Source organism: Cyclopterus lumpus, chromosome 22, assembly GCF_009769545.1.
Source record: "Cyclopterus lumpus isolate fCycLum1 chromosome 22, fCycLum1.pri, whole genome shotgun sequence".
NCBI classification, from domain to species: domain Eukaryota; kingdom Metazoa; phylum Chordata; class Actinopteri; order Perciformes; family Cyclopteridae; genus Cyclopterus; species Cyclopterus lumpus.
Genome location: NC_046987.1, coordinates 12,093,283 through 12,105,811, shown reverse-complemented (window position 1 = coordinate 12,105,811; position 12,529 = coordinate 12,093,283). Strand labels below are relative to the sequence as shown.

The window sequence follows — 12,529 nt, the reverse complement described above, 5'->3', positions numbered from 1 at the left end:
TTTCTCTCATTTGTCTTTGTTCACTGCTCCACCTGTCTCCTAACCTGTTGCTCACCTCGACGGCCCAAGGCTTTCCCCTTGTCCATCCCTTCCCCTTCATCATCTTCCTCCTCCTCTGTCATTATCCGGTTTCTTCACTCCTGTCCTCTCCCCGGGAAGTACCTGTTCGGAGAGGGGGAAGCAGGAAGAAGTCCAGACCTGCATGAAAGGCAGTTTAGACTGCGGTGAGAGAAGGGAGGAGAGTAGTGTGAAGTAATTGGTTCATGTAGAGGTCATTAATAGGGAATGCAATTAAATGAGTCTATTGAGAGTAGTGTGTATCAACATTGATGATTCGCATTTTAAAACAAGATTTTTGTGACGTAATGAGTAAATACAACTAGAGTAGATGTCCGTATTCCACATTTATATTACGTTTATTGATCTAAACTATCCCTTTTTTGAGAAGCTACTTCTGCATAAACATGTCTAAAAATATGTTATGTATATTTAATTTTCTTTCAATGCATAAAATATCAATTTGGTATCTTTAAATGCTTCGCAATTGCTGCAGCTGTGTGGCAGCTAAAATAGCCACTCGTCCTATTTGTTTTATTCAACTCAGGGCTTAATGGCTTTCCGGCGGCCATTGTTCCCTCTGAGCGTGTCTTTGGCATCGAGTGCGAAGAATTAACCCAGAGGGAGGCCGCCGCTAATGGCTCTGTGATTAGAGGACTACAACCAAGCAACCTGTCACTCAGATACAAATCTACCATTTTCCACCTCATCTAACTCCATGGTCATTTCACCACAGAGGGCAATTTGTATTTCATAGGTGACGTGTTCCGTAAAATATCTGCGAAAAGCTTTTGTTTGACAATAATATTGAACTTTACTCAGGATACAGCTCAGTTAGTGCAGCACTAGCATACAAGGCTGAGGCTGGGTCCCTGGAAGACCCAGTAGTGTTTTACTGACGTTAAACACACACTCCCGTCGGAGTGAAAATGGAAAGTGCTGAGTCTGCAAAACATTTCTGCTAACCGTGGACTTTCAGAATGGACGCCGGCATGATGTCATGATGCCTGCAGCCGACCCTCTCGCTCTGCTCACTGACCAGTCTGTGATTCTAACCCGCCATGAGTCGTGTCAGCTTATCACCATTCAGTCAGTGTCTGGATAGTTGCCATTGTGTTTGTGTAAGAACTGAGTGTGCGGACCGGGGACTTTGGGTTCCTGCACCCTTTCTCATGCTCGCTGTTTGATCTTTTAGATAAGAGCAGATTACACATTGAGGATTTTCCTCATTAGTTTGCACACTCTGCTATCAACTAAAACATTGGCAGCATCGGCAGTTTTTACAATTGGTGAAGCAGGGATGTGCAAACAGCAGAAGTAGCACATTCAGATTCAGTCAGTCCAGCTAAATTATAACAAAGCACACTAACTTCTAGCTGGGCAGATGTTGCTTTTATTTGTTCAGGTTTTGACATGTCTAGTGTCCAAATTTTCTCTCCTAATATGACCGAGCTAGTTTGTGAGTGAAAAATGACATTTAAAAGAAATTGTATGGTAAAATCTGGTAAATATGTCCGGGTTGCTTAATACTTTCTATGTGGACGTTCCTCCCTGTGGTCTGTGAATTATCCAGTGCAATTATTAGTAAATTAAAAATTGTTAATTCGAGAATTTATCTGCAACAATTTTGATACTTGTTTTGAATTCATTTCAGAAATGATGACAATTCTTTGTTTCGAGCTTGATGCTGCTGTTTTGTTTGCTATGATATTAAATGTAACTTCTTTGGACTGGAAGTGTTTTTTGTAATGTGGGTGAATTAATCCTTTTATAAGTGTTCACATCCAAAAGTGTTCCAGATACACACTAAACTCTGCCTTTGGTGGTGACCAGGTTCAGTCCATCATTACTGCAGTGGGAAAAGGTGCGTGGAATGTGTAACAGGAAGTGCTATTCCTGGATATGTGTGGTCGTAGGTAGGAAGAGGTGATACATTTGCCAATGGAGGCCCGTGTCAAGGGCATGACATTCCTCCTCCGTCCTTTGAATTCAGCCAGACAGGGAATCGGGATGCTAGGAGCTCGCTGGTCTCTCTGGGAGTTATTTGCCCCGTGCCTTGGCCTATTCTGCTCAGCCATTCCCGGCCCAGCGATGCCTGATTCTGGTATTTTTAGCCATTGTTACGATTTTCTCCTCTCTGGCTCTGACATTTCCTTCCGCTCAACCTCTCTTTTTTTCTCTCTGGCTCTCTCTTGACCTACAGTACATTCTTTTAGTGGCTTCCTCATTGGCTTTGGCTTTTTTTTTTTCCTTCCCTGGCTTGTTCTTTCACTTTAGTGTTCAGCTCTTTTTTTGTTCTAGTCTTTTAAGCTATCTTTCCTCTGGTGGTTTCTAACCCTTTCAGCTGGTTGACTGAATGGCCGAGTGGTCCTCGGCCTGTCGCAGTGAACCGTGATCATTTCGGCTAACAGGTTGAGCCTCTGCTGTTGAAGTGGAGGTCAACTGCCAAATCACAGTCCTCTCTGGAGCTCTAACAATGCTCTAAAGCCATAAGCTGTCTGTCAAGCCAAACAAGAATTTGTGTGCTTTTCACATTCATGAATAGTAAGCCAAATATGAGTGCTGCTTAGGGGTTTACATATTGTCCAAACCTGGATGCAGCAGGTGCTTAGGGTAGTTTTTGGGAAGAGACAATTTGAGTTAAATGTAATATAATTCTCTTGATTATTTGTTGTTATTGTTACATGCTGTTGAGGAGATTTTCTTGGCGCTCTGGTTTCAGGCAACAATTAATTTTGTTGAATTGCATTTTCCAGGGAATGTCACGGCCAATTGCACCCAGTAATGTCTGCTTTTGTTTGTCACAATTGCTGTTTAATCAGCACTGCAGTGTTAGGGATGGTGTTTAATCAAGCGCGTTGCTCAAGCAGCTGTTGAAAGCACAACCGCGATGATGAGACGTCAGCGTTGTCGATGTGACCAGAGGGAACGCATTACAAATGCCAAGAACACTTTCACCGCGCGCCTGCCTTCAGAAAAACCCTCCAGTCACCTCGCCCAGCTCCCTGCTGGGACAGCTGTGAGGAGGATGATTCAGTTGGCTATGAGACACATCGTGTACACACACACACACACACACACACACACACACACACACACACACACACACACACACACACAAAGCTTCGCTCATTAGTGGTTGACAAATACAAGTTTTTTTTCTGACAGTTGTTAAGCAGTGAGAGGGATTATCGTGACATCTTAGAAATTTTTGGTTGCCTTATGTTGGTGTTATTCCTAAATGTATTTAAAATGTAAAAAACAATGATGACAAGTCAGGGCACAAAGTGTCATCTTAAAACCCAAAAGGTTTTCACTTTGTAATGATATAAAAAAGAGAAAAGCAGTAAATCTCCACATTTGTGAAACTAGAATGCTTTTCTTGATAAATAATTGAAACAATGAATCAAATATCAATATAGATAAGATTGAATTGTTTTTACTCTGCAGTTGATAAACGAGTCTCACCACATGGTCCATGTATATCTGTTCTGCAGCGTTCAGTCATATCAAAACGTGGAGTAATTTTCTGTTGATTTAATTAAAGTGTTCTGCTTGTTTTTCACAGGATCTGAAAAAGCCTTTTGACAAAGCCTGGAAGGACTACGAAACAAAAGTGTAAGAATCCTACTGTGAATACTCTCTCAATTTATACAACCAGTTTGTTAGTTGATGGTGCAACATTGTGCAACATTACCCAGTCATCATTAGTTTGAATTCCTCAGTTCAGCAGATGAAACTATAGTCTTTTCTTGTCACTAAGATTCTGAAAAAGAAATGTGCAGTGCGTGTCTTTCCCACTCTATCCCTCCCCCCTCCCCCTCGAGATAATCTGTCCTCTATAATGTGAATAACCATCACCTCCATCCACACTCGGACACCATTTCCACCGTCACACCATCGTGACTTTGCATCCAAAGAACACATGACTTTTTTTTTTATAGCACTTTCATATATTTTACAAGCTGCAAAGGACATTCTTTACTGAAAGGGTAATACATCTTCTCTCCAAACCGTTTCGGTCAGACAGTACTGGCTTTGTACTGACATCGAGTGTTCAGCCGGATGCGATGCAACTGTTCCTGACCGTCCCAATTTATTTTTATGATTTGACTCTATTGATGGAGAACAGAAGACATCAATAGAGTCCAGTTTTCTGCTTGATTAGAGAACCACCCAAACACCCGAATGTATCTTGCTGCTCTTCTTCATCAATGGGCCTCTGGTCGGCTGTTATATGCTCAGACAGAAAAAAAGATCAATCATTTTGTCTCAACACAGCATTGATTTCTGATTCCCTAATTTGATTTTAAAGCTCTTTACACATGACACCCAAGTTTAAATTCAGTTGTTAGTCTCTAGGTTGGGTGATGTGTCACTTTGAAGGCTGTTAATTCAGGAAGTGTGTTTGTGATTACTAAAATCAGACGCATCTTTCCTAAGTATGAATGCAGAATGTGTCTTATAAAACTCCAGATTCTTCCGTCTTTATTTCCCAACAACTCAGTTTGGCTGGCTGCCAACATGCCTGGCTAACATGTGTGTCTCTACTAGTTGCAGCTCTGATGATGCTGTGACGCTGTCAGGGCTGAGGCTTCATGTGCTGACAAAGGCCACAGTGTTCTCATAATGACTTGAAATTTGGCTTGTACGCACTGGCTAAATGGCAAATATACAACCAAAATGAACTTACTCCATTTGTCTCTGGCTTGCCACCCATGTCTAATACTATTACCTTCGTAAACAAGAACACTGCATTATTTTATGGGGGGAAAAGCATCAATTGCCTTTCCCCACCTCGTCTCACAGTTGACGTCATTAAACAAACAAACCTCAAGTCAAAGCTACTTTCGTTCACAGCAGCATATCACACAGCCTCTGTGCATGTGCCAAGTGGCAACAGCAATAATACAGAAGAATATTTTTGATTTTGCTTCTTTTTAATTTAAGATATAAAAGAAGCAGTTGAAAAGGAATAGTTTCACAATTCACTTATTTGCTTCCTGGCTGTAGTTGGATGATAAAATAGGGACCGTTTCAATATGAAGCTACAGCCAGGTGACAGTTGGCTTCGCTTAGCATACAGACTGAAATAAAACCCTATCAGCACAGACTGAGCTCACTTAATAACATGATCTATCTTGTTTGTGTCCTACATTAAAAAAAACAAAGTGTAAAAACAACAGTATGTGTTGGTTCTCTTCTAACTCTCGGCAAATAACGTGTATTTCCCAAAAATGTCTTCTTTCAGTAGCCTATTCCTTTATGACTAGTTGGTAGTTTTATATTATAGCAATGTGTTTGAGAAGATGGCTCATACAGCTCCACCACTTTGATTTTCCCTCTTTAAAGTTGAGTTGTGGAATGACCTTTTTGCCAAGCCGCGAGTCTAACAGAACAGTTAATGAGTGAGTTAAGTCTGTCTTGATGCACATGAACCAGGCTGAACTGCTCTCGAACGGCTTGCAGACAGCGATCCCTTCGCCCCGTCTCTCCGAGAGGGAACAATCTGCTACATCCTTTTTGTAGGAGATATGCTGTCAGAAACGCAGCTTATGGAAAATAATGCCCTGTTGCATGGTCTGGTGCCTCCCCTCTGCTGTGTATGTTGCCTGTTAGAGATACTGAATGCAGCGTGTGTGGTCGTTGTGAAAAATCAGCCCTGAATACTGACTGTCAGGTAATCTGTTGCATGAAACGGTGATCAAAATCTTTAACTACTAATATCATTTACTCGTGCCTTCCTTTTTTTTAACCCTAATCCCACAATCGGTCCTAATCATCTCTACATGTATTAACTCCACTTTAAAATGACCCAACTCATTTCTAACCTTATAGCTAACGCTAACCATCTCTAGCCGATAACCATTAGAAACCACAGACTTCTCAGGCAGCCTGCAAGGCCTCCCTTTTATCTGCAGGATAGCAATAGGGCTGATTTGACACAATACCACACTCCCCCCGCCCCATATGTATATTATTGTCGTGGATGTGCGTGTACTCTTTGACCCCTGTGATGTCACTTCCTACCAGCACCAAGATAGAGAAGGAGAAGAAGGAGCACGCGAGGCAGCACGGGATGATCAGGACTGAAATCAGTGGAGCAGAAATCGCTGAGGAGATGGAGAAGGAGAGGAGATTCTTCCAGCTACAGATGTGTGAGGTTAGTCGACTAATCATTAACAATGTCTTCACGGTTTCTTTAAATTGTCTTCGCTTAACAAGTAATTCATAATGAAAGTTTAATTGTAAAATTGAATATGCACTGTAAAATTGGGAAAAATTGATCTCTTACTTTCAGAAATTGCATCGAACAGGAAGTAGTCCTTAAAAGATCTGTCAGACTTAGGTAAAGGTTGTATATTTCAGAATGGGTTTATAGCCTTTTGGAATTCAGATTACATTTAGTATGTTTGTGTGGTCTAGAGATCTCTTTGATGTTTTACTTAAATGAAGCTTGAGTTGAAAGATGAAGACTTACTTTGAAGCTTCTGGCTGTGAGATGAAAGGGATGCATATATTTGAAATGGAGTCAGTTTTTTTTTCTCTGACTGAACCTGGCCTCACCCGTCTGAATAAAAATCTGTATTCAATATGTTCACAGTATCTCCTCAAAGTCAATGAGATCAAAATCAAGAAAGGGGTGGACTTGCTGCAGAACCTCATCAAGTACTTCCACGCGCAGTGCAAGTAAGACAAACAGATTTGCCTTTGATTTGTTATTATGCAATGTTGTCATTCAACCTGAAATATTTATTCAACGTAAGGCGTTCGCATATAAATGCAGACACATTTTGTGGCCGCGCTGTGGTGTTTGTGCGTTGTTAACTTCACGTGCTTCCTGTTCAGTTTCTTTCAGGATGGTCTGAAAGCTGTGGACAACCTGAAACCCTCTATAGAAAAACTGGCCACAGATCTGCACACGGTGAGAAAACCGACTGCTCGGGTATCTTCTTTCCTTTCACTTGACATTCATGTCATCTAAACTTCGTTGTGTGTTTCTCCTCTTGTTTTGTCACTCCTGTTTTCTCGATCGTTCCTCTATGACAGATAAAGCAGGTGCAGGATGAGGAGAGGAAGCAGCTGACTCAGTTACGAGACGTCCTCAAGACGGCGCTGCAGGTGGAGCAGAAAGAGGTGAGCACTGAAGGTCCTTTGACCTTTCAAGGTCAAAGAACATGTCGGTGAAATATCACATTTCAATCTTCCTAGTTCCTATATATCTGCTCTTAAATCATATTGGATTTCATCTGGACAATCCTTACATAAGACTATCAGGGTTGTTTCCACACGACCATATATCGGCTGCTTTAAGGGGAAATATCTGATCAAATCTATTTTTTCAATTTGTCTGTGGATCATACATAATATTGCTATTATCCATTTTCTCACCGCCACCCATTGAGTGGGCGTGCTCTTTATTCGACCCTGGCCCTGCGCTTAGAGAACCATTAAACATGCTGCAGGCTACAGCAGCTTCTGGTCTCACCTGATGCTTGTTTTCTTCTTTCCTTCGCTGCCTCTGTCTTTTGTGAAACAAGTCCAGGAGAGTAAGTGGATTTCTTGAAAAAAGAAAAAGAAAAACACGTCTGTGGTTGTTGGCATTCTGTTTTCATTGAGGTGTTTCTTCAGTTGTTGTGCTAGATTTATAGTTGTTTATGTTCTTTTACAGCAGCATATGTTTTTGTTTTAATGTCATTGCCATGTTTCAGTGCTTTTGATTAATTTCAGTTGCTTTTCTTTCTTTTTTTTTCTTTTTTTTTAATGATTTTTTTTAATGAGAAAAGCTGGAGCTGCTTTCCTGCTTCTTCACGATGTTCCTGTTGGTTGTGTGTTTGTCTGCTGATAACGGCACACACTAGTAAAGTCATTGACGTCCCCTCAACGCCTGCCTTCAGAAGTCGGCCTCTCTGTTTCGTAGTGTTTCCGGAGCGGAGATGACATCACTCATACAAAAACCTGGCATTTGTTTGGTCCTGTTTTGGCGCGGGGGTTTTACGCTGCAGTCAAACCTGAATATCTTAATTGTATTCTAGTTAAGGTTCAATCTGTTAAAACTGCATGTAATGTAAATGTGATTTGATCCTTTCAGAGTGGCATATGAGAATAAAATGGCAGCTTTTGACCATCTGCTGTTGCAGATTCTAATTCAGAGGTGTAAAAGCTCCTCTTATTTTCTTATCCCCATGGGTAGAAAACCATTCAGGCTCCCGGCAGCAATCTTATATTGTTGTTCATACTTGCTTCCAAATTCTCAGGAGACGACTCTGAAGTAGAGCGTAAATCTGAGTCATTTAATGCTTCAGTGGCTCTCACTTGACTGCAATTTGAATTTGTAAATCCCACATGCAGTGCCTGCTTTTAATTTTTTTTTCAATTTGTTTAAAGGCTCTAATTTCTTGGCTTTGTTTGTTTTGTGTGTGTTTTTCCAGGAATCGCAGGTGCGGCAGAGCACCACCTACAGCCTGCACCAACCGCGGGGTAACAAGGAGCACGGCACTGAGCGCAGCGGGTACCTTTTCAAGAAAAGTGACGGGTGAGTGTTTGAAATCACTTTCAAAGATCAGTTGAGGTTCTGTAGGTGAAATAAATACTTGTATTCTGTACATAAGCGGAGTAGGGGAACTATTATGATAACCTCTTCTCTTTTACTGTTTTGCGTATTATATTTAATATGATCACGTTATGAGTGTCTAGTTCAGAGTTCACTGTCTATTTGACTTATAAATGAACCGTCTTCTGTGTGTCATAGCTTGAGGAAAGTGTGGCAGAAGAGAAAGTGCACAGCGAAGAACGGGTACCTCACCATCTCACACGGCACAGTAAGAAAACAATAACGCCTTTTCGTCCCACAAGATCTATGTTTTAAAAAAAAATGTTTTTATTAAATTCACACTTAAGATGCATTTACACATTCGGCCATACATGCTTCATTTAGTCACACGCATGACGGTATCGTTCTCCTCAGCCGGTCATTTTCTATACCCATTAACCATAAATATTTTAACAGAAAGCAGAGTTCACAAGTTAATATTCTCCTCGCATCGCTGCCTCAGCCTGAGCTCTGTTCGTTATGAAGATGGAGCTCTGACCCGGTCACCTCCTCTCACTGACGCAGCTCACCTTACACATAGCAGCTTATCACATGCTTCATTTGGCTGCAGCAGCCGTCAGATATGGTTAAACACAACACTCTGACTCGTTGTCCTCTCTGTTCTTCATCTCTCTCTCTCTCTCTGTCTGTCAGGCTAACCGGCCGCCAGCTAAACTCAACCTGCTCACCTGTCAGGTGAAACACAACCCCGAAGAGAAGAGAAGCTTCGACCTCATATCCCGTAAGTTTGGCCCTCTTGTTTCGTTGCCTTTTTGTCTGTGCTCACTGTCTCTCGCCCTAATCTGTATATGTTGCACTACAATGTGTCATTTTAATTGGCTCCATCCAGCCAGACAGCAGCCGTTCAAGATTTATTGTGCCGCAGTGTGGATTTTTTTTTGTTTATATTCAAACATCCAGCACATAAATCTAGTATCTAGCAGCAAATTGTGATCAAAAAGCTTTCAGTGTCTGAGGAATTATGATTTTCACTATTTCTTTTCTCCACTATTAACATTAATCAAGAATAATATCTGCAAATGAATCTATAATGATGTCAAATAATCGTTGACATTGTTTGCTTGTTTTTCCCGATCAGTTTCTTTCAAATAAATTAAGTTAAGTAACAGCATTTATTAAGCTGTACACAACAAATCAAATCATATGTATGACTAAGTATGATCATTTTATTGTGTTGATTATTTTGTACACAAGACAGCTATGATATTTGTCTGTCCTGGAAGAGGAAGGCCTCCTCTGCTCCTGCTTTTGTCTTTTTTTACAGGACTGTGAGCTGTAACTAATATTGAGGTTAATTTAAGATTTGGACAGTTTTTCCACATGCACTGAGAGATAATGGCACTAAGCTGGAGGAGCTAAGCTTCAGCCACTGGAGACACAACATGATTATCATTGCTTTGGATTTACAGGTGTAAAAAAGGTTCTCCCTGGCTGTTATTGAGTGATTCACACCTGAAGACAGACAGAAGAGTTTTTAGTCGTTTTCCGTCAGTTTGACCTGATACTGTAATGCCCTCTGCAGGAAGTCTCTCTGAGCTTCTTCCTGTCTCCATTGCTCTTTGATTCATGTTCTCTCCTCTTTCCTCTCCCACTTGTCTCTTCTGTTGGGTCCATTTCTCTGTTTCAGACGACAGAACGTATCACTTTCAGGCCGAGGACGACCAGGACTGTCAGATGTAAGTGCCTGTTCCTTCCTTCTGTGTGTGTGTGTGTGTGTGTGTGTGTGTGTGTGTGTGTGTGTGTGTCTGTGTCTGTGTCTGTGTGTTCAAAGTGCATCCTGTCGGCCACTTTCCACACACTTCCTCCCTCACACCCAGTCAGACGCTTGGCCTTGTCTTTACCTTCCACCTCCTGACTATTAACTTCCTTTAACTCCTGTCTTCTCTCCCCTTTTTAACACCCTCCTCCTTTTCCTCACATTTCTTTCTGCTTCTCATCTCCACCCCTGAACCTACTCTCACTTTCTCCTCCCTCTACTTCGCTGTCATTCACTTCTCCTGTCTCTCCTCCTTCCTCCAGCTGGATCTCGGTGCTCCAGAACAGTAAGGAGGAGGCGTTGAATCAGGCCTTCAAAGGGGACCAGCATGTCGGAGAGAACAACATTGTGCAGGAGTTGACCAAAGCAATCCTGGGAGAGGTCAAGAGAATGACGGGAAATGACGTGTGCTGCGACTGCGGAGCGCCTAGTGAGTGGTAGAGAGAGACAAATGATTGACAGCACAGTGTCCAAACTAATTGTATGATTTAAATGATTATTTTACCCAGGATTTCTAGCATAATGTGAGCCTTTGTATTAAACAATTTTTAATATGATAACACGACTGCCACAATTTGCGTCACTGTAATCTGAAGTTTTGCAATAATGTCATTATAGATGATCTTTTTGTTGTCCACATCGGTTTGTGGTGAGGATTCAGTCCTTTTTGAGTTTATTTAATATCTGTAGCAGTTGGAACAATATGTGCATTTCAAAATTGAGAGAGTTGCTGTGCAGATTTTACACACTGCAGCGGTTACGTAATTCATACATTTTCATTTATGGCTACAAATCCTGGGAAAAGAGTGATATATTATAAATAGTTATTGACTTTAATATCTCGGCTAATTCTTCACTTTACTTTTGACTTCCTTACTTTCCAAACGTATGTACACTTTACATACTATTTGAAGGATTATGGTATTCAGACTAAAATGAATGGTATGCTTTGGGAGTTTTGGACTGATGTATATGTATAGTTATGAGCTACTCGACTGGTATGGGAAGTCCTCGGCTCGGAAAAAGCGGAATCTTCTTTCTAGAGATATTCTGTCACGACTTTGAAATCAGTTCTTCCTCAAATACATGGACCCTTCCCAATAAGTTCTCAAATCCCATGAAATGTCCACCTGCAGACACGCGTGTATATACTTTTACATGTATGGCATACACACACACGCACACACACACACACACACACAGTATGTTCTCACATACACCGACTTAGTTACAGTTCAGCTCGGTCACTTTCCTCTGACATTGTGTGCTGTGAGATAGTAAAAAGCCCTTCAGGCAGTTATTACGTTTCCAGAGCACACAGCTGTTCACAAGGACACATCAAAGTTTGCTCACCTGCTGCAGAAATTACTTTGGCTTTACTGGCTTTACTGGCTTTACAGGCCCAAGGACAGCGTGTCACCCATATTCATTCCTCCCTCTTTTCCCTGATGTGTCGTTTAACTTGTTATCACTCCATTCTCTTGACAATTTTCCTTTTTTTGTCTTTCTCAGACCCGACGTGGCTGTCCACCAACCTGGGCATCCTCACCTGTATTGAATGTTCAGGGATCCACAGGGAGCTTGGAGTCCACTACTCCAGGATCCAGTCCCTCACTCTGGACGTACTCAGCACCTCCGAGCTCTTGGTAAATCACTGTTGGCATCCGTCTTCTCTCTCGCATATTGATTGTATAGATTGTTCCGTAGGAATCTTTAGGCACGACAAACGGGGTGGGGGGGGTAGAAAGATTGAGGGAAAAGTGAAGAGGAAAGTAATTGAGGACAAGAGGGACAGGAAGGCGAGACTGGAAGGAAGGAGAGGATCACTGCCCCAGGCTTCATTCATTCTCCTCTCTCCTCCAAGACCTCCAAGGAGGTTTTGCTTTAAAAAAAAAAAATTAAAAAAAATGTGTTATGGCTTTTCTAATCGCCGTTTGGTGTAGAGATTTACCGCCTGTGGGACGGGCGGGAATAAATGCTTCCAGTCATGATTGCTTTCCTCGGCGTTAAGTCACCACGTTGCGTTGGCCACGATCAGATGGGCGTTGTGCAGTTTATAAAGCTCCACACACAAAGTGCTGCGTCCTGAGGTGTGAGTTGAT

The 12,529-nt window shown here is 41.7% G+C and overlaps 1 protein-coding gene across 1 annotated transcript in view; it reads left to right on the top strand.

Annotated features, from left to right (window-relative positions):
• asap2a (ArfGAP with SH3 domain, ankyrin repeat and PH domain 2a) overlaps positions 1–12,529 on the top strand; it is a 47,259-nt gene that overhangs the window by 23,903 nt on the left and 10,827 nt on the right. Inside the window, exons 5-15 of the mRNA XM_034563509.1 lie at positions 3,626–3,675; positions 6,091–6,220; positions 6,662–6,747; positions 6,907–6,982; positions 7,108–7,194; positions 8,490–8,593; positions 8,810–8,879; positions 9,305–9,392; positions 10,299–10,347; positions 10,691–10,857; positions 11,940–12,073. Coding sequence (XP_034419400.1) covers positions 3,626–3,675; positions 6,091–6,220; positions 6,662–6,747; positions 6,907–6,982; positions 7,108–7,194; positions 8,490–8,593; positions 8,810–8,879; positions 9,305–9,392; positions 10,299–10,347; positions 10,691–10,857; positions 11,940–12,073 — 1,041 coding nt within the window. The remainder of the gene's footprint in view (positions 1–3,625; positions 3,676–6,090; positions 6,221–6,661; positions 6,748–6,906; positions 6,983–7,107; positions 7,195–8,489; positions 8,594–8,809; positions 8,880–9,304; positions 9,393–10,298; positions 10,348–10,690; positions 10,858–11,939; positions 12,074–12,529) is intronic.